Source organism: Vitis vinifera, chromosome 16, assembly GCF_030704535.1.
Source record: "Vitis vinifera cultivar Pinot Noir 40024 chromosome 16, ASM3070453v1".
In the NCBI taxonomy this organism is placed as follows: Eukaryota; Viridiplantae; Streptophyta; class Magnoliopsida; order Vitales; family Vitaceae; genus Vitis; species Vitis vinifera.
The window spans coordinates 22,640,743-22,662,157 of record NC_081820.1 but is presented as its reverse complement, the minus strand read 5'-3'; the positions used below and the strand labels follow the sequence as shown (position 1 = coordinate 22,662,157).

General features: G+C 35.5%; 2 protein-coding genes across 5 annotated transcripts; one reads left to right on the top strand and one right to left on the bottom strand.

Annotated features, from left to right (window-relative positions):
* The first annotated feature begins 2,879 nt into the window (after positions 1-2,879).
* Positions 2,880-14,737, top strand: LOC100242348 (mitogen-activated protein kinase kinase kinase YODA). Of its 3 annotated transcripts, none has more exons than XM_003634050.4 (12): positions 2,880-3,141; positions 8,334-9,135; positions 9,300-10,037; positions 10,313-10,400; positions 10,580-10,642; positions 11,100-11,260; positions 11,388-11,463; positions 11,893-11,952; positions 12,046-12,153; positions 12,357-12,596; positions 13,239-13,330; positions 13,437-14,737. In XM_003634050.4, the coding sequence occupies exons 2-12, from the start codon at positions 8,585-8,587 to the stop codon at positions 13,936-13,938; spliced, it is 2,679 nt and encodes an 892-aa protein (XP_003634098.1). In that variant the 5' UTR covers positions 2,880-3,141; positions 8,334-8,584; the 3' UTR covers positions 13,939-14,737. The 3 variants fall into 3 exon arrangements, with proteins under 3 accessions (XP_003634098.1, XP_010662702.1, XP_059589564.1); XM_010664400.3 differs by having other exon boundaries at positions 12,034-12,153; XM_059733581.1 differs by having other exon boundaries at positions 2,887-3,141; positions 8,304-9,135; positions 12,034-12,153.
* Positions 14,715-21,414, bottom strand: LOC100247484 (short-chain dehydrogenase TIC 32, chloroplastic). Of its 2 annotated transcripts, XM_002272206.5 has the most exons (8): positions 21,209-21,414; positions 19,939-20,170; positions 19,120-19,199; positions 18,605-18,758; positions 15,824-15,902; positions 15,505-15,589; positions 15,192-15,238; positions 14,715-14,993 (listed from the first exon to the last, which is right to left on the bottom strand). In XM_002272206.5, the coding sequence occupies exons 1-8, from the start codon at positions 21,312-21,314 to the stop codon at positions 14,835-14,837; spliced, it is 942 nt and encodes a 313-aa protein (XP_002272242.2). In that variant the 5' UTR covers positions 21,315-21,414; the 3' UTR covers positions 14,715-14,834. The 2 variants fall into 2 exon arrangements, with proteins under 2 accessions (XP_002272242.2, XP_010662701.1); XM_010664399.3 differs by lacking the exon at positions 15,192-15,238 and having other exon boundaries at positions 21,209-21,389.
* Between the last annotated feature and the right edge of the window lies 1 nt (position 21,415).

Here is a 21,415-nt window from a genome sequence, read left to right as displayed (position 1 = left end):
ATAGTTTTGAAAAGAAAGGAGACTATACTTTTATTTTAATTTTGAGATAGTGCTTTCTTGACATTGGATGATTTTATGTGTCCCTTTCTTCCCATTTTATATGAGTGTTTTCACATTCCATTTTGAATGGCATCATCCATTCAAGGATTCCCAAATTTTAGTTTTATTTTCTTTATATATAGTATAGTATATATATATGTAGCGGATTCCTCTTAATTGTATAAAATGAATCCCGATCCCATCAGATGCAGTAAAGTGGAAAACGTTTTTTTTATTATTTGTAATTAAATGTAATTTTATAAACATAATTTGAGCCATTCCTAAAATAGCCAAAAATGAAATATAATAGATATGTAAAATTACCGACTTTACTTAAATATGAAAATATAAGGCCTTGTTTGGTAATTATTTTCAATGATAGTTGTAAAAATGGTTGTGAAAAACTGTTATCTAATGTTTTGTAAAATAAAAATTTGTTTGAGAACTTGAAATACTTTTAACAAATTTTTAATAATTTTGATATCAAATGTTTTATTTTTAATCATTCTACATACTTACATAATTATTTTCTAAAACAATCTTTAGAAAATAAGTGAAAATAACAAAAAATAACTAAAAGATGTTTTTTAAAAACACCATATTTTTATATTTTGAAATATGTATTTTTTTTCTTCTAGAAAATAAAATTTATTTTAAAAAACAATTGTCAAACATGATCTAAGTATCATACCCATTCCACTTTGAAAACTCATTTCAAAAGATATAATTATCGTTCCTGAGCTTAGATGCCGATAAACTAAATTCACTCTTTAATATTTACGTAAAAGGAAAATTTATCATTTTTAATCTTTTGATTAGGAGCAAATGATGTAATATTTTGAATAATAAAATTATTTAAATTACATAAAAATTATTAATTTTCATAAAGTCGCTATTGACATAAAGGGGCCAAATTCTTAGTTTTGCTTGACGCATGAGAAAGTTACATTCTCATCATCCTAACTTTTTTGTCCTAACGTTTTTGTTTTGGTATATCAAAGTTTAGGCTATTAGATGACAATGTTCTTCACCTTCCATTTATTTCCTTAAAATACTCAACTCCAATACCCTTTTATTTTATTTTTATGGGTCAAAATGAAATATTTTAGAATTTCTATCTATTTAAATTCTTGAATTATTTTTATAATTATAAAATAAAAATACCAAAAAAAAAATTAAATTATTAGAAAATTCCCCAAAAATAGACAAATAATTATTGGGACATGATTAATTTTCAAATTACAAATTATTTTTTTTTAAGATAAGTCCGGTTTCCAAGCTTACATTACATATCACATGCATTGTTTTTCTTTTAATAATAATTAATAAATTATATTTCTGGATGATAAATAAATAAATAAATAATGGGTTGGAAATTTTTTAAATTAAATTTGATAAATAGAAATTAAAAAAAAATGTGAAATTTTATGATGGGTTGACTGTGAAGTGAGAATGATCGGACGGGTAGGAAGGGCTTGCATGATGATGACTCACCGGTTGAACTCACACTGAATCATTGCTCAGGAATATTGGGCGGAAAGGTAACTGAGGATTGATTTTGCTATTTCCAGATAAATTCTCTTTCTACGTAGTACGTACACTTGTGATAATCTTTGACAACCACAAAAAAAATGGACTGCTCGCTTAACAGATTTGATTCCATGTATTAGGATCCAACCAAGTAGTCAAAAAGGGCAAAAAAAAAATAAATAAATAATAAAAATTCATTTAATTAACACAATTTTTTTCCTTTTTTATTTTTAAAAATTGTTTTCTATCTTTAAAATTAGAAAATAAATGGTTTTTTTTTAAAAAAAGAAAATAGTTTAAATAAGTTGAAATATTTAAAAAATTTTAAAATTTTGAAAGTAATTTTAAAGGGTATAAAATAAGTTTTTTTTTTTAAAAAAAAAAATAAGAGTTAGGTGGTATTTGTTTTTTAACTGAATTAAAAAAATCAAATTCAATTTGGGATTTATTGATTTATTACTCGATGATTTTGTTAAAAAAGACCAAAGTAGTAGTATCTATTTCATTTACGATCAGGTCTTTCTACAAAGTGTTTTGCTAGTAACTTTTAGGTGTATTCACGTTTGGCATATACCTACTTTGACCAAGATATTTGAAATTGATTCCGTACTAGATATAATAACTTTAGGATGCCCTTGGGAAATGCATCAGGTGTCGTAGTTAAGTGAATAACTTTTGAAGTTATATTGATTGATGGATTGTTTTTAGTTAAATGAAAAAAAACTAAATATTTTGATTTTTTATATTCAGCAAAAAAACAAACACAATCTTACTATGTTTTATATAAAAAATATCTATTATTTTCTAATTTTAATTTAAAACAACAAAAGAATTAAAACAAAAAAGTAATAACAAATTCTATATAAAATGTAAGAAAAACTTCATAAATTTTAAAAATAATTTTTAATGATATAAATTAAATTTATATTTTTAATATAAGGTTTTTTCTATTTTATATAGAAGCTAATATTTTAAAAAATAAAAAATTATATATAGATATATAAAGAAAAATATTAATCAATCACCATTTTTATGGAGTAGTGGATGAGATGTAATTATTGAAGAGTAAAAAAAATGCTATATCAAATATATTAATAATTTATAATAAAATTATTTAATTTGACTATAAAATTCAAAATTTGAAAAAATTGACTAAATGTGGAGTCAAAATGAGGGGAGAAGTGATTAAAAACGAACCAATTGAAGGCGAATGGATTAAGAATCCGACATAGAAGAGAATAAAACTGGAATAAGCAAAAAAACAAGCTGGAAATAGTATTTCTGGTATTATTATTTTTTATTTATTATAAATCAAACTCTCAGACAACTCCATGCTCAGACATACTCTCTCCTCCTTCACTTTCTCTCTCTACATTTCCTCAATCACTCATGATCTCCTCGCAATCTCTCGATTCAGACCTCTTCTCACTCTCCTCAATTTCTGCCAGAGTCACTGCAGATTTCTAGGGTGGTTGTTTTTGTTCATTCCAAATATTCGATGATTCTTGGATGTTTTCGCTCGATTTGCCCTAATTTATCGGTGATTGTGGCTGGAATCAGTGCTCAGCCAGTGTAAGTTTTAATTTTTAGTTTATAATTTTAGCTAAATCAATACTTATTTATTTGCTTGTTTAATTGATTTGTAGATCTGCTTTGAAACGTAGTGGTTCTCAGGAGTTTTTTCAGTTGCGTAAGGTTTTGTTTGGTTGCAGGGAAAATGAAAGAAAGTGTGAGAAAATTTTGAATCTTTATGTTCTGTTTTACAAAATGATGAAACTGACCTCAAGTGAGCTAAATGGTTGTGTTAGTTTCAGTTGAGTTGGGATTTTTGATTTCTTGTCTCGCTTATGATTAGAATTTTTTTTTATTAAAAACTTGGTTTTTGTCTTTTCCCTCCATTTTATCGGCAACAGAGTATTACCCGCCGTTTGGTTTGATGAGGAAACCGGGTGAAAGGAAATAAAATTAATTTGGATTTATGTTTTTGCTGGTCGGGCCTGAAGAAGAATGAAGGACGTCTGCCTTGTCAAAGTTAAATGTTGTATCAGTCTCATTTGAGTGGAGAGTGGAGAGTGGCGAATGCTAAATGTTTTAAGTACAAAATTAAAGTTTCTTTTATTTTAATATTTTTATCTTGTTGCAGGGTTGTGGGGTTTGTGTAGAGAACCAAATATGAATTCTTTTATGCTATTGAGAATTGTTTTCAAACTTGAAATTGTATTTGTTATGTTTAGAGATTAATTGGAATGATCTATAGGATATCTCATGCAGGGGGCAAATAGATTGCTGAATTTGAGTAGTGAAGAAATGCTGCCATTTTATGGACATACATAGCGATGGGATTGGGAATACCAAGATCCTGAAGTTTCAATCATAATTTCTTCTATTTTTTCTGTGTTTTCTCAAGAACTGAGCATTGCTCTATTTCAGTTAAAATTGTGGATAGTAAAGAAAAATGAATTTTGAATCTCGTTTTTTTTTTTTGCATGTTGGTCCGGTTCCAAAGGATGAGAAGCTCTCTTCTTTTAATTAGTCTTGATTTGGGTGGTGGTTTTTGGTTTCTTTGGGTCCAAAATAATTAATAAACAATGGTTCAAAATTTTACTTTTTTGTTGTTTTGATAGGTATGGTTGAATATCTTTCTTTGATATTCTTTTCCTAGATTTTCTTGGCAACCAGACAAGCACAGATGTGAGGTTGTTTAAGAGATGCATCAAGACTCATGTTTGCTTATTGAGAATGCTATGGGATCCTCCACTGAGGTGGTGGTGCATGTGTGTGTAAAAAGAAATTAGAAAGGTACGTGGGAATTGAGAGACTTTGAAAGTTGGGAGATTGAGGGAGACAGGAGAAGAGTTTATAGGGAGATTTTAAGATGGTTGTTGAAAACTTGATATTTACTAACTTGGGGTTCTAAAACTATGGTTTTCTCCCTTCTTAAAATCCTCTTATTGTTGTAAGCTTGGGGCTGTAGGAGAGGGGAGAGAAACTAGGATGCTTTTTCTTGTGGATTGAATTTAAAATCTTTCTTTAGATTAGAATATAAAAGAGAACGGGGTTGAAACTTTTGTTCCCTTATGACTGTATGACATATTCTGTTGATTTGGAATCTTTTGTAACAGTGAAAGCTAAAATTGAGAATACATTGGAACTTTGTGCCTCCAATTGAGTAGAAAGTTATACACATGTGGATGATATTTATTGTAGAATAGAGGGAAGATGATAAATAGATGCAGTCTCTATAAAGATAATGATGAATAAGTCATCACATTTACATTTTGATCCATTGTGGTAGGACAAAAAAGCTATAGAATTTTTTATTGGCAATCTTTGGTTTGAAGTGGTTGTTTCTAGATTCAATGAAAAATTTCTCCTCAAGATGGAAGCTTAAGAGGTTGGATAAAAGAGAAGAAAGGTCTGGCCATGGTCCCCTTGTGCCTATTTTGTTGCATGTGGAAAGAGCATGATCGGAGAATTTTCAATGAGGAAGAGCTGCCAGATGAAGGAGATCTTCATTAAATCCACATTGGAGTGGTTTGATGGAATTACACATTGTTGGATTTTTTTAGTTAGCTTTAATTGTGGATAGTTAGGTTTGTATTTATTTGTTTGTTTGTTTGATAAACACAAGGTATATTTATAATAAGGGCACACCAAAGTCTACAGGGGTATACAGAGGGTGCCAAGCAAAAAGAACAAAACAGGAAAGATGCAAAACCTTCCCACAGGCCATGCCTACTTCAAACCTGATCAATCAACAAAATCCAACATAGGCATAGGTGTCTCTCCTATACAATGCATAACATAAACCCAAAAATTACAAATAAAAAATGATTTAAGCAATTGTTCCAAATTTTCCACACATTCAAATGCTCTTAGATTTCTCTCCTACCAAATTGTCCAAAAAAGGTGTAAAGCGGTAGTCAACCACATTTTCTTGTGCCTCTTCCCAAAGTAATGTTAGTTCCTACTTAACAACACCAGTTTTTATCAAAGAGTGGATCACATAATTTATTCTAAATAAAGATTATTATTATTGTTATTATTTTATTTTATTTTTTTATTTTTGTTGATTTGCAATGGAAAAGAATGTGATCAATGATTCCTCTTCCCTTTTACACATATAACATTTGTTCCTTAAAGACACGCCTCTCCTCCTCAAGTCCAAAGTCAATATCCTCTCATGCAAAAAATCTCTCTATTTTCGGAATCCATGGGTTCCAAACAACTCTAGTTGGGAATGACTCCCCCTAGCATAAAAAAATGAGTAGAATGCTTTAACTAAGAACTTTCCACTCTTAAAATCTAAGCAGGTTGTCCTATCCTTTGTGTTCCAATTCACAATTTGCTTTAGAAGTTTGTGCAAAAATGCCTTTACCATCTTTAACTCCCAATCATGTAATTGTCTAAGAAAGCATGAGCTCCAATGATGCTTTTCCCTCTCCTGCATCTTTTGAGCTCACTACAACGAATAAGGTGGGGAAAGATTCTCTTGGCAATGACTTACCACACCACCTATTCAACCAAAACCCTACTCTCCCATCCCCCACAATAAAGTGAACCATACTTTTTAAAACCTCCCAATTTCTCTTAATGGTCTTCCATAGTCTCACTTAAAAACCTTCCGTTATTTCCCAAAACACCAACCTCCTTCTTCTTCTTCAAATTTTCTAATAATAACCCACTTTCATAGTGAATCTCTTTTTGAAACTCCACTTGGTCATAAGAGTGGTATTGAGAATAGAAAGATCCTTCATGCCAAGACTCCCTTCTTTCCTAACCATACACACCATTGACCACTTGACCAAGTGAGGCTTTTGCTCTAGAGCTCCACCCTCCCCAAAAGAAGTTTTATTGGATCTTTTCTAGCTTTAAGTTTTCCCTTCTTGGAATCACCAACAAGGACATGTAATAGATTCACAAGTTGGAAAGAGTACTTCTAATTAGTGTGACTTCCACTACATCCCACATTGCCAACAATTTGAACGAGGTGCCCAATGGAAGTCCCAGATATGTATAAGGAAGCCTTTCCACCTGACAACCCAATTCAAACACTTGTACTTCAAATCATCTACCTTTCCAACCGGAATAAGTTCACTCTTCTCTAAATTGATTTTTAGCTTGGAGATTGCCTCACACCACATGAGAGTCCAATTCAAATGCAACAATTGTTCTTGGCATGCCTCACAAAAAATATGTTATCATTAGCATATGATAGATGAGTCACCTTGAGTCTCTCTTTGCCTCTCCCTCCTACCTTGAGACCTGAAATAAAACCTCCTTCCTTTGCTTTTATAATAGTTGATTGAACTCCTTCATAGCCAAAACAAATAAATAAAGGAAAAGTGGATCTTCTTGCCTTAGTCTGCTGGAACTTTAGAAGAAAAATTTGTAGGGGTTCTGTAAAATAAGATTGAAAAAATTGACTAAAGATATGCACCACTTCATCCATCCCACCCACCTCTAACCAAAACTGATTTTCTCCATGACAACTGGTAAGAAACCCTGTTAGGTCTTGTGTAGTTGCATTTTGCTTTGCTTTATTTTGTCTTTTGTATACCACCTGTGTATATGGGGTGTGCCCCTTTTTGTTAGGAGCTGTTTAATATATCCTTTGTTTGCCTATAAAACAAAAAAAGCATTCCTCCCAAAATAAACCTAAGCCATGCTTTTCAAAATCCTTGCTTAGAAATATCGAAAATGGCTGTTTGTGTTGTAAAAGAAATATCAGAAATGTGAATCAGGAATTATGAAAGTCAATATGCTTTTGGCTAGACACATGGACATAAGTGAGAGATTTACTGAAAAAGGATCCTTTTCTTTTTGCTAGGTAAGATTCTTGTTGTTGTCTTAAACTTCATGAAAATACTCCCTTCTGCCACCATCTGCCCCTCAACCCACACATACACAAAAATAAAGGTAGAAAAATGAAAACCAAACAGTGCACATAAAAAACATACTGGCCCAAATCTGAGGTGAACAATGCATGAAAATCGTGAAATACCTATTCTCTGTGATGAAGGTTGGCAAAAGTTTTAAGAACTTGCTTGAGCTGTTCCTGGAAGTTTTTGTGGTATGTGGCAATCTCGGTGTCCACTGTGGCCATTGAAAGATAAAATAGTGGCAGTGAGGAGGTGGGTCTTTGTTGAAATAATTCTCTTCTCCAATCCAAGAAGGGAAAACTGATAGAGGAGGGTGGATGAATACCTTTAGTTTCTCTTTCAAAGACAAACTTTGAAACTTCTATGGGATGGATGATTGGAAAACGGTTGGAAGGAAAGCAAAATTCAGAGCAAGAGAAAGTGATTACAGTTTATCCAACTGGGAACAGAAAGCTTCAGTATAATACCTGCATTTTACACTTCAGGGCACTTCTCTAGTTGTTAAGGTGGGTAGATGACAATACAAAGAAATGGATAATAACATGTCATTTTGTTCTCTCTGCATTTGTGAATATAGTATTTTATATGAAAAAAATAATGGAGCTGTAAAATATGACACATTAAGCAATTTGATAATAAGCAATGTGAAATTTCATGAAATAGAGCATTTGTGGATCTTAATAACGCCTGTTCATGTATGTCAGGAGCATATGCTAGTCTTTTGGTGGTATCATTTACATAAATGTTTATCATTTATGTATATGCTGATTTTTTTTATTGATATCATGTTCATAAAATACACAGTCAGCATTGTTTTGGTGATCATTAAATTTGCTATATCAACTTGTTCAGGAAAAACTAAGAAGCCAGCTTCTTTGACAGGTTTTTATTTGGTTCCTTCATCTGAAGCACACTCAACCTTTGTCTAGCATTTTAAATCTGGTAGAAGCTCGTGTGGTGAATCCACTGTAGGGCCAAAGAATTGAAGCTCTCTCTGTCTTGAGCTGTATTTAGTTCCATATCTGGTTTTTACTTCATGTACAACTGCTATATAATACATTTGGATATTCGAGAGTGGATTTACTTCAGAAGAAACTTGCCCTCAATTTGTTTAAATTTTTAGAATAAACAATATGCCTTCATGGTGGGGAAAATCATCATCCAAAGAAGCAAAGAAGAAAACAAACAAGGAAAGTTTCATCGACACATTACATCGAAAATTTAAGATTCCATCTGAAGGTAAGGTGAGCAATAGATCAGGAGGGTCTCATAGACGGTGCAGTGATACAATATCAGAGAAGGGATCTCAATCCCGAGCAGAATCAAGATCACCATCACCTTCCAAACTAGTGTCAAGATGTCAAAGTTTTGTTGAAAGGCCTAATGCCCAACCACTTCCACTTCCTGGTCGGCACCCTGCAAGTGTGGGTCGTACTGATTCTGGAATCAGTATATCAACAAAACAAAGACTGGAAAAAGGCTCCAAGTCATCCTTTCTTCCTCTCCCAAGACCCAGATGCATTGGGGGCAGACCCGATCCTACAGATTTAGATGGTGATTTTGTTGCTTCAGTTTATAGCGAAGGTTCCACTGATAGTGAAGATGCAGCTGACTCACATCATCGTAGTCCCCAGGCAACTGACTATGATAATGGGACTAGAACTGCTGCAAGCATATTTTCTAGGTGAGCTTTCATGTGAACTTATCAAATACCATGGCATTTCCCTAATAAAAAGAAAAATACTGTGGTGTTTCCAGTATTGATCCGTTCCTGAGTAAAAATATGGTTTATGTGGTTTACTTGTGATTACTTCTCATACCTAACAAATTTGCTCATTTTTTCTGAAGTGTAATGCTCAAGGATCAGTCACCTGTTGCTCATGTAAACGCAAGGGAGGCACAAAAACCAGCTAATCTTTTGTTTAGTAATCATATTTCCCCTACATCACCTAAACGGAGGCCTTTAAGCAGCCATGTACCAAATTTACAGGTCCCTTATCATGGTGCTTTCGGCAGTGCTCCAGACAGCTCAATGTCAAGTCCTTCAAGAAGTCCATTGAGAGCATTTGGCACTGACCAAGGTTTGAACTCTGCTTTCTGGGCTGGGAAACCTTATTCAGATGTTACTTTACTTGGATCTGGCCAATGCTCCAGTCCAGGTTCAGGTCAGAATTCTGGGCACAATTCAATGGGAGGAGATATGTCAGGACAGTTGTTTTGGCAACCCAGCAGGGGCAGCCCGGAGTATTCTCCTATACCTAGTCCCAGAATGACAAGCCCTGGTCCCAGCTCCAGAATTCATAGTGGTGCAGTCACACCTCTTCATCCCAGAGCTGGAGGAGCAGCCTCTGAATCCCAGACAAGCTGGCCAGATGAGGGGAAACAACAAAGCCACCGGTTGCCCCTTCCTCCTGTAGCAGTTTCTTCTTCTTCACCTTTCTCTCATTCAAATTCACCAGCAGCATCTCCCTCTGTCCCACGCAGTCCAGGAAGAGCAGAGGCTCCAACAAGCCCAGGCTCTCGCTGGAAAAAGGGAAAGTTGCTGGGAAGAGGCACATTTGGACATGTTTATGTTGGCTTTAACAGGTATCACCTAAAAGAGTAAATTCTCTACTTCATTTTCTTTTGTTATATTTCTTATATTATACTATATACAGTTTCTTGGGTATAATTTCTACATCCAATTTTAACCTGGTGAGTTGATTGAGTCAGTAAGACTGATGTTGTTACTTTTCTTGATTCTCATGCAAATGGGCAATTTCTTATGATATCTAAGCAATTGATTTGCGACTCCATGTTTTTAAATGTTGATCTTTTACTGGATTTGTGCATATCTGATTTTATATTTTGTACTGGTTTAGTGAAAGTGGTGAAATGTGTGCAATGAAGGAGGTGACACTATTTTCAGATGATGCAAAGTCAAAGGAAAGTGCAAAACAGTTGGGGCAAGTAAGTTGTTTCCATTCAGCAGAATTACAGAGGTTCCATTTCACAAAAGGATGCAGTTTGTTGCTTTTCTACACATTTTCTGTTGTTTGTCTTTTCAAATGAGAATCTCTCTCCATTTACTTCCTGTTTTGGTGTTTTACATAGTTTGAGGGAAGTTCTTACTCTCAGTGCTTTGGCAGGAAATTGTTCTGCTTAGCCGCTTATGCCATCCAAACATTGTGCAGTATTATGGATCTGAAACGGTCAGCTCTTGTCTTCCAGTTCATTTTAATCATTTTATGATTGTGGCCGTTGTTTAGTTTACTGTTTTGTATTTGGCATGTTCTTTATTACATTAATTGTTCATTTGATGGATGTGGCCATGGTTAAACTTACTGTGTGATATTTTGCGTAACATGTTTTTCATTATCTTAACATCATCATGGAACGCTTGTAAATTCATTGCGAGGTATTGACACTTGGAAAACCTTCCATATTTAAAGTGTCCTAACTCATGAAAGTGATATATTTTATGTACGTAATTGTTGGATAGACAAATCTCTGAAACTTCTGGGAACTAATTCTTGGTTACTTGACATCTGAATATGTAAGTAAATTACTTTGCAATATTGTTGCATCATGTGCAATATTATGTTTCAGTTGGCACTTTTGGTTATCGTCTTTTGTACTGATATAACCTCCCAATTATTCCATGAACAGGTTGGTGACAAACTTTATATATACTTGGAGTATGTATCTGGTGGCTCCATCTATAAACTTCTTCAAGAATATGGCCAACTTGGTGAACTAGCAATTCGTAGCTATACCCAACAAATCTTGTCAGGGCTCGCCTATTTGCATGCTAAAAATACTGTCCATAGGTGAATCAAGTTACCAATTGTTGATCCAACAATCTGAAGTGTAGCTGCTTTTTATTGATTTTTCTATTATTTGCTTTATTTCAAACTTTGTTCACCTTTTTTCTCACAAACCATATTTCCTGTACAGGGATATTAAAGGGGCAAATATACTTGTAGACCCAAGTGGTCGAGTCAAGTTAGCAGATTTTGGAATGGCAAAGCATGTAAGTTTGTAGGCATATACTTTTTATTTGAAATGTCCTCAAACAAAACAAGCATCAAGCAATGGGTTTTGAAGTTGGTAAATGGAATGATTGTTAAATGGGCACATCATGTTTTGAAAGAGAAATATTCCTTTTGCCCGCAAGTGACATTCCAAGTCAGAATACTGATTTTAATTCTTAATGTCAACATCTACCTTTCTGGTACTCGTTTTTAACTTGTAAACTTGTTAGCATATTTTAGGGGTTTAAAAACTATAAAATTGTGGGATTAAATAAGTCACATGTATGAATAATCTGCCACAATTTTTTGAGATTAGGGAGTTCCTCGGTAGTTTCTTGTGTATCGAATATCAACCTATGCTTGACCTTAGTCATGATGTTCATGTTAAAATCCAGCTTACCTGACATATTTCATTACATGTCATGCAGATCACTGGGCAGTCATGTCCTTTATCATTCAAGGGAAGCCCATACTGGATGGCACCTGAGGTCAGAATGTTTTTTCTTGCCATAACCTTATCTCTTCATTTATGACAAGCTTTTGATAGTATTTCTTACTTCTCTGTTCAGTTGTTCGCTCAGGTTATAAGGAATTCAAATGGTTGCAACCTTGCTGTGGATATTTGGAGTCTAGGGTGCACAGTTTTGGAAATGGCCACAACAAAACCACCCTGGAGTCAGTTTGAAGGGGTCAGTAATATGGATAAATAGATTGAAAATTTTGATATCTCTTTAAATTTGAATTTTATCAAAGGTCATTAAAGTTGAGGTTCTGCTTATGTATATGATCTAGAAATCTAAGGTAGAATTCTTACATTCCAATCGTGCAGGTTATTTGATGTTTCTTTGTTCTTTCTTCTAATTATGTGATGTTCACATGTTCTGGTCTAAAGGTTGCTGCAATGTTCAAGATTGGGAATAGTAAGGACCTCCCAGCAATTCCTGATCACCTTTCAGATGAAGGTAAGGATTTTGTAAGGCAGTGCTTGCAACGAAATCCACTACATCGTCCAACAGCTGCTCAGCTCTTGGAGCATCCTTTCGTGAAAAATGCTGCACCTCTGGAAAGACCTATTTTGTCCCCTGAAACTTCAGATCCACCTCCTGGAGTTACCAATGGAGTGAAATCTCTGGTATTTTATCTGTTCTTATTATCATTTTTATATCTGCTATGGTTAAATTTTTGGCATGCCATGATACCAAGTTGCCTAAACAACCATAAACTGCTTCTGTTTATTTTGACAATAGAATACATTTCTAGTCGCCTATTCATTTTCCAAATTTAAATGATCTATATGGAGATTAGCATAATCCTTGTAGTGTGAGTATAGAAATTAGCACATTGTTTCATAGCCTGATTTTTGTACATCTTTGTGTGTGAATAACTTTGTTAATCAGTTGCATTAGACATCAGGCTATCACATGGACACTGTTTGTTTTTGTGATACAGATTTTTTGCTTTCTTTTTTAGCTTTGGTTCTGATGTTAAAAGTGCTCTCTCTACATTTGAATGGTGGAAGAATATATTTCAGTGACCTTGAGTATCTCAAACCTTATAATGGAAGGTTATATTCATATCTTGGGTTCTTTTGAAGTTTTACTTGTTTGTACTTGAGCAACCTTAAGTTTGGAATAAGACAAAAATTCCTTGAAATTGAACTTGCAAGGATATTAATGAAGGCATTTTGAGTTTTTACAAATCTATGATGGCCTATGTTATATACTTGTGTATAACATATTTTAACCATTGTTGTGGCTTATATATGCTCTTCCAGGGAATCGGACATGCTAAAAATCTTTCATCCTTGGATTCAGAAAGACTTGCAGTTCATTCGTTTAGAGTTTTAAAAACTGGTTCCCATTCAAGGTATCTCTCTTTCTCTCTCTCCCTCAAGCATTGCATCGGTAATAAATTAATAACAAGGATTACAATGATGAGCCTTTTGGTCTGATTTATTTCTCTTAATCTACAGTGATCCTCATATTGCGAGGAATATATCATGTCCTGTCTCTCCTATTGGGAGCCCTCTTTTGCATTCAAGGTCACCTCAACACCTGAATGGAAGAATGTCTCCTTCTCCTATATCCAGTCCTCGTACCACTTCTGGCCCATCCACGCCTTTGACAGGTGGCAGTGGTGCCATTCCATTTCCTCATCTAAAACCATCAGTTTACCTGCAAGAGGGATTTGGAAACGTTTCTAAGCCCCTAAACAATCCCTATTCCAACGGCCCCTCCTATCATGATCCAAATGCCGACATCTTTCGAGGGATGCAGCTAGGGTCTCACATATTCCCAGAAAGTGATGCTCTTGGAAAGCAGTTTGGGAGGACTGCTCATGTAGAATTGTATGATGGGCAGTCAGTCTTAGCTGATCGCGTCTCTCGGCAGCTCTTAAGGGATCAAGTGAAGATGAATCCATCTCTGGATCTTAGTCCCTCCTCTATGTTGCCCAGCCGGAACACTGGAATCTAACTTCATACGTTGTTTGGAAACCCACCTACCATCCAAATCAAGCTCTTCTGTTTGACAGATTGTTTTCTGGTTCTACAGGATCAATTTATTCGTCAAATAGTTTGCAATAAGGATCCAAAGTTGAAACTGTGGAATAAGTTGGACTTTTGGAAGAAGATGTGGTGGAAGACTTACCGCCGATCATGGATTCTTGTGTCCATGGTTATGGTGTTTTAAGTTCTTCACATCAAGAGTGAGCCAGGCTATTTAATGGAAGTGATTTTCTCCTGATGGGTGTCAAGCAGCAGCCATCTATTCAGTGGAATCTTGCCTCCTAGCAAATAAAGAAGTTGCTGTGTTGCAGTAGTTTAAGGTATATGATGCTGCATCGAATTGTACAAAATTGAGTGCCCTAAAATCTATTCATCTGACACTCCACTGATCTGAGGTATGAAAATTTGATTTTTCCAAGCGAGAGAGGTGGCTTCTGATGATCAAAATGGGTTGCAGTTCCTTCAATATTGTAGTGAAAAAAAAAAAAAAGAACTGTATGTCAGATCATCAAATAGAAGAAAAAAGGAAGTCCGGAACGGTCTCTAGCTTTTAGACTATTTTTTGGGGGTCTGAAACTGATGTACAGGAGTTGGGTATGGGTCCGGGTTTAGGCTCGGGCGGAGTCAAATTCACCTGGTTGCAGGGCTTATGACAGCTCTCAGTCTCAGGTGTAACTTATCATGAAATACCCTGCCACCTGATTTGTTGTATGTACATTACCACTTCAGTAAATTGAAGAAATCTAATTTCAAGGCCTATTTTTTCAGATTAGAATCAGCATCCTTGTGGAATGAGATTTTGTAATCCAAACAATTTGCAGGACAAAAGATTCTCTAACAACAGTGTTTACTATAGAGCATCTATCATTTGATCAAACTCAAGCTAAAATCCCACAGTTTCTTTGCCAACTCTGGATCATTTGCTTGTGAACTTCCCTTGGCTATGTTACTGTCTGCAAAGTATTCGCCGGTTGTCCCCTTAACCTCAGGATGCAATGCCACATAGCATGTTGTTGCTGCCCCCTACAATCAAATCCAATTGAATGAATAAGCAAAGATAGAAGCAAGAGTCTGGGGGATCAAACCAATGTATGACATTATGATTTTCGCGAGATTGGTTTTGGATTGGTTTTCCTTTTTCATTTTCTGTGGGGCTGGGAGACACTGAGACAGAGACAGGATGTTGAAGAAACAGAAACAAATAGTAGATGTAGAAATTACCTGCTGCACATTTTTAACCACATATTTACCAAAAATGTCAATGAAACCTGCGTCAAACCCAAAGAACATGACCATAAATTTGAAAAATCCAAGAAACTTTCTTCAAACACATGATATGATGCTAATTTTCCGGGGAGGAGGAGGAGAGAGAGAGAGAGAGAGAGAGAGAGAGAGAGAGTTGTGTAACTTAAAGACAGGATGCATGATCGACATGACAGAGTTCATTATTGATGGTTGGCACGATTGAAGCAATCTGGATAATTCCTCTATCCTAAGGTTAACTAGGAAAAAAAAAATACAAAAAAGGAATTACCTCCAACTAGGGGGACATGGCGGAAAAGGTTGGTGGCTATTGCTCCTGGGTGAAGTGAATTTGCGGTTATATTCGCTCCATCATCCTGTTTAGAGAAGCTATCATCAATTTCTCAGCAAATCATACCTAACACAACTACCAAAAACTGCTATGGACAAACCGCTGTTGGGCATTATTATTAATGTTTTTTAATGATGCAAATGTGGGCAACATCCACTCAGCTAAGTCCAATCGATTTTCTTGTGCAAACAAAAATTCAACAAAGGATATTCTAACAAACACATGATCGATGTGCAATAGAATACCATCTATGGTGTACCTTTAGACGTCTTGATAGTTCGTTAGCATGCAAAACGTTAGCAAGCTTTGACTGGCCATATGCACTAAGCCTATTGTACCTGTAAAGTTCGTAAACAAATTAAAACAAAGCTGAGTTTCTCTTATTTGATGAATACTATTTGAGAAAAAGACTAAACACCATAAATTAGGAAAAATAGAAACAATCATGTTTTATATTTGGACCTTCTCAATATATATCTAAAGGAGGAAGACTCACTCTCATTCGAAGCACTTTGTCTAACATGCCTATTTACTACATGTCAATTTTGCGTATACCTAGATCGGTTAGATTGAGACTTGAGCAAATCCAAAGGGATTTCCTTTGCGGTGGGAGGGCTTTGGAGAGGAAGACTCATCTTGTCAAGTGAGCGGTTGTATGCTCGGATAAAAGTAAGGGGGGATTGGGTGTAAAATGCCTCTCTACCCTTAATAGAGCTCTTTTGGGTAAATGGAGTTGGTGCTTTATGGTAGAAAAGGAAGCTCTTTGGAAACAAGTTATTAGAAGGAAGTATGGAGTGGAAGAAGGGTGGTGGTATACCTAGGAAAGTAGAGAGGGATTTGGTGTGGGGTTGTGGAAGGAGATTAGAAAGGAAGGTTCTCGGTTGAGCAACTACATTGTGTTTTCCGTGGGTAATGGTAGAAGTATCAGATTTTGGTTGGACTCTTGGTGTGCAGATGAGGCTTTGTGCAACTCTTTCCCTTCTTTGTTTGCTTTGACGGTTTCAAAAGAGGAGTGAGTGGCAGAGGTTTGGGACCCTTTGATTGAGGGGGGGAGTTGGAGTCCTTGTTTTTCTAGGGCTTTCAATGATTGGGAGGTAGTCTTGGTGGAGCGGTTGCTCATGACAATTCAAGGAAAGAGAGTTAGTGCAGAAGTGGAGGATAGGGTGATTTGGAAAAAGACAAAAAGTGGGTTTTTCATAGTTAAGTCTCTTTATAGTGCTGTGGAGCCGGGAACTACAACCCGGTTTCCAAGAAGAATAATTTGGAGTCCTTATGTTCCTTTTAAAGTGGGTTTTTTTTGCTTGGGAAGCCTCGTGGGGGAAAGTTTTAACTTTGGATCAACTCAAAAGGAGGAACTAGACCCTTGCTAATAAATGTTTCTTTTGTCAGCTGAAGAGGAGTCTACTAATCACATCTTAATCCACTACACGAAGACTAGAGTTTTGTGGGAGTTATTATTCACTCTCTTTGGGGTGACTTGGGTTCTCCCTTGCTCGGTTAGGGAGACTCTCCTTGGTTCGTTTGGGTCCTTTGTGGGCAAGAAGTGCAAAAAAGCTTGGAAGTTGGCTCCTTTATGCCTTTTTTGGGTGGTGTGGAAGGAAAGAAATAGGATAGCGTTCATCAATGAAGAGTTTTTAGTACATAGGTTGAAGTATTCTTTTGTGTGTAGTTTATGGTCTTGGACAAAGTTGTATATAGATGTTGTCCCTTTATCTTTAATCGACTTTTTTGATTGGTTGGGATCTAGGTGAGGGCGGGTGAGGTTTTCTGTTTTCCCTCCTGTTTTGCTCTTTTTAGCCTTTTAGCACCTGTTGTATACTTCCTGTATGCCTTGGGTTGCCATCTGGGCTTTCTTTTTCTAATTAATATATTCTCTTCTATGTTTACCCATAAAATATATATATTTGGACCTTCTCATTTTGAGACTATAAAAAAGGGAGAGACAAGAGAATTATGGAATGACTCAATATTTTCATTGTACCCTAGGCATATTTAGCACCCTGCATGTATTCAGTGATGTATTCTGTTCCTCGAGAGAGAAGAGTAAGGTTCTCTTGTATCTGAAGAACATGGCTATGAGAGGGCTGAACATACATGGTGGTGAGTTTTGACAACGCAGCAAGGGAGGTCTTCATTGAGTCAATGAAGGGAGTGATTCCCTTTGAAACAGTGGGCCAATATGACATTTGAGAAGCAACTAATGTTGTCTTCCAAAGAAGATAGTTGGGGCTGAGAGCTTCTTTTCCATTTTTACTTATGGTGGGAGAACATCAAGCTATATCAATATTACCAGAAAGATTATAACGAGAGAGGAGAGTGTTGAACTGTGGTCTCCAAGATGTGTGGTTGAAAGTAGTGAGTTTTAATGCAGCTTGGGTGGCTACATTAATGGATATTAGTTGGTTACAAGATGCCCTAGGATTGGTAGAGAAGGTAGGGTTTATGGATATGAGTTTGGGTTTGGAAGAAGTTAGGAAAACAAGACCAGCATGTTTAGTCTTGTTGGAGAAGACACTATGATGCCACATAAACAAAAGGAAAGATAAGAGAATAATGGAATGACTAAATATTTTAATCATACTCTATATGATATTTATATACAATTGTCTACTTAGTTGTAAACAACATTTGTACAATCGAGTGAAAGAAAATAAATGAAAAAAAATAATTACAAAATAATATGGAAAGATATTCACATAAAACCAGGTAAGAATTATGTAGAGATATTGTTGACCTGATCTTTAGAAATCTCGGTGGGAACATCCTCTCAAATTGAGACAGTATGACATATGTTAAAATTTTGGAAAACTTGTGAGGGGATTAAATCTTGGTAATTTCTAAAGAAATATATGCCATAGCAGGCAGGAGTAGCTTATAGCTTTTTGACATTATTTTCCCTAATGCTTAACTTTTATGAATTAAGGTATTGGATCACCGATGACAAACACACTCAAAAGTGAGTTCAATATAGACAAAAGAAATATCACTATCTCCTTAGTAGAATGAAATGCAATTCCCTATCATGTCTAAATGATGTTACCCTGATTGATCATTGATCATGTCAAAACGAATTCCTTCATGATATGAGAAGCGGTGACGTCTTGATGAGACATTTACAATCCTTCCTTCTTTGTTACTTTCACGTGCTGTCTTTTTCATGGTCTCTAACAATAGATTTGTCAAAAGAAAATGACCTGAAAAAGGATAAAAGAGCCCTTAGTCTATTCTTGCACTCCACAGTGGTTGTATGAAATGACAGCATAACACTTTAACAAGAAATTTCTTTTTCCTAAGGAAAAAAAGGGAAAAGAGAATGAAAACGAGAGATCATATTCTTTCATCTTCTCATAATTTCTTATTCTGAAATCGTTATGAAGAACCATGAAAGAAGCAGAATGCTACAATTGAAAATTTGAAACTTTAACAAGTGAAAAAGAATTATCAAATGATAGTCAAAACTTCCAATAAGTTTTGGCTTCTCTATTCGATCTAAAGCTATCACCCCCATGAACATCTTTTTTCTTCACTAAACATCAGAAAGAACAATTATCATACCTATGTGGTTTGTTGCAAACTGTAGTTCTATGTTGTCTTTGGAAAGCATGAATGGTGTCGCCATGAGTCCTGCATTGTTACTAACAACAAAGAAAACTTCATATATATTTGGTTTTCATGCAATTTTCAGTATTTATGCTTCAGAAAAATGCACTAAATGTAAAGCAACTAATCTAAGCAGGCTCAAGAGCTATCTGTACACAGACATATACATGCAAAACACACAAGGAAATATCTATATATAGAAGATTGATCTCAGAGAAGTAAAAGCAACTCTTTAGAAGACTGAACTCAGTTCAATAATTTGTGGTTAAAGGTCATTCACTAGTCTAAGAAATCCTAGAGCACCAACCTCAATTCTTAACAATCCAAGATTGAGAAACATCAATCTCAGACCCCACTAAACTTGTCAACAGACAATAGTGGTAGTAAGTTATGTACAGTTACTTGAAAGTTGAAACTGAAAAGGTACCAAATGAATCCCTTAATAAAGGTAATATGTAACATCAAACCTAGGAATATAAGTTATAAGTGGAATGACCTTCTATGCATTGTTGCAATGGTCAAGTGAAGGCTAATGCCCCATTCAAATGGTAAAAGAAATGCTTGCATGCAATGTGTTTAGCTTCTTTCAAATTTAAGGTGCTAGAACCCTTCATTTAATATATCAGTTAATAAGAGTCACAAGCTTGTGATAGGCTCAAAATAAACAGTGCAGTTATCGGGTGTGTGCTTAAGGAAATCACACATGTCTTGAATATGAACGCACAGACCAAAAAGGCATCTATCATCCCAAGTCCTATTTCATAGCAATCTTACATGAGGAGGTTGAGAGGAAGACCCGAGGAACTGAATTCTGATGCAAATTTCCTTACTGATGCCATTGAACTAAGGTCCAACTCCATAGCATCAATTTTTGCTGTAGGGATCTCCTTAGCTATTGCTTCTTTGACCTCCCTACCAGCAGCCATATTCCTAACTGCCATAACTACATGGACACCACGCAATGCAAGAACCCGTGCAGTTTCAGTGCCAATACCACTCGATGCTCCTACAATAACAGTTAGAAAGACACAAGGCAAAAAAAGCCAGTAAATGTATCGAATGCATTCAAAATGAAAAGGGCAAAAGAAAAGAAACATTGCAAAAAAAATGAGCTTCACCATTTGCTGCTGGAAAAATTTAACCCAGTCCAGGACATAATACTAGGCCAGTTTAATCCCTCATCGTACAAATGAATTTTTCTATTAATAGCAAGCACTCTCACTATTCACTTATTCATAGATAGATGGTGGCCATGTTTTTAGATCAAACACAACATCATTAAACAGTGACTCAATTTCGCAAAACTGTAAAGGAAAAGATGGAGGTCTAAGATGTTCAAAGCCTTGGAATTCCATTTTTTTTTAACAAAGTAACCGGAAATTTTTCCCAGGCAAAATACTAATTCTACAGTGCTCTTCCCAGTTTCATATGAAGCAGATAAATAGAACAAGGCTCTGTCAGCGGCCTATTGGAATTTTCCTAACAACGTTCTGCTCCTTCCTGATTTACAAAATTTGCCAATTGTGTACTCTCTGAAGTCACTGGTATTTTATAGTATGCAGAAAATCAACATGCTTGAATAAGAAGTACCCACAGGCCCACAGCCAAAAATATTCAGGGAGTATGTGGAGAGGGAACCCAAGCATCCTAACATGAACTGCTTGAACTGACCCAAAATCCCATCTCATATCCCAAATGGAAGCTTCCCAAATCAGAATCAGGCTTCATTACCAACCCAGCCAACTGCACATCAGCTATTGGCATCTAGGAAAATCCTAAGAATTGATCCATTTAGCCCACAAAAACCAAATTCAGAAGAGTTCCTGGGCATGTTTAACTGAGTGAATGTGATGCCAGTGTCCTCACTGAATATCTCAGTAATTATATAACGAAATGACTGAATAATCTACCACACTCACAATAATGAATTGAAAATTGAGAATTAAATGATATCCCTTTTTTTCTTTTCTTTCAAAACTGAAAATCAAACAATACCCACTTTCTTTTTTATCTTCCTTTTGATAGGGATAAGATTGAGAAAAACCTGTAACAATGGCAGTGAGGCCAGTCCCATCAATTCCATGAGTAACTTCCACTGCTGTGGATGAAGCTGAGAACCCAGATGCCCCATTCCTTCCAAACCACCACATCTTTCTATTTACAACCAGTTCTCATAAGCCATAACAGAACCCAAATGCCAGTTTTCAAAAGGAAGTTGACTACCCCAGGATATAGCACTTTCATTTGCCAA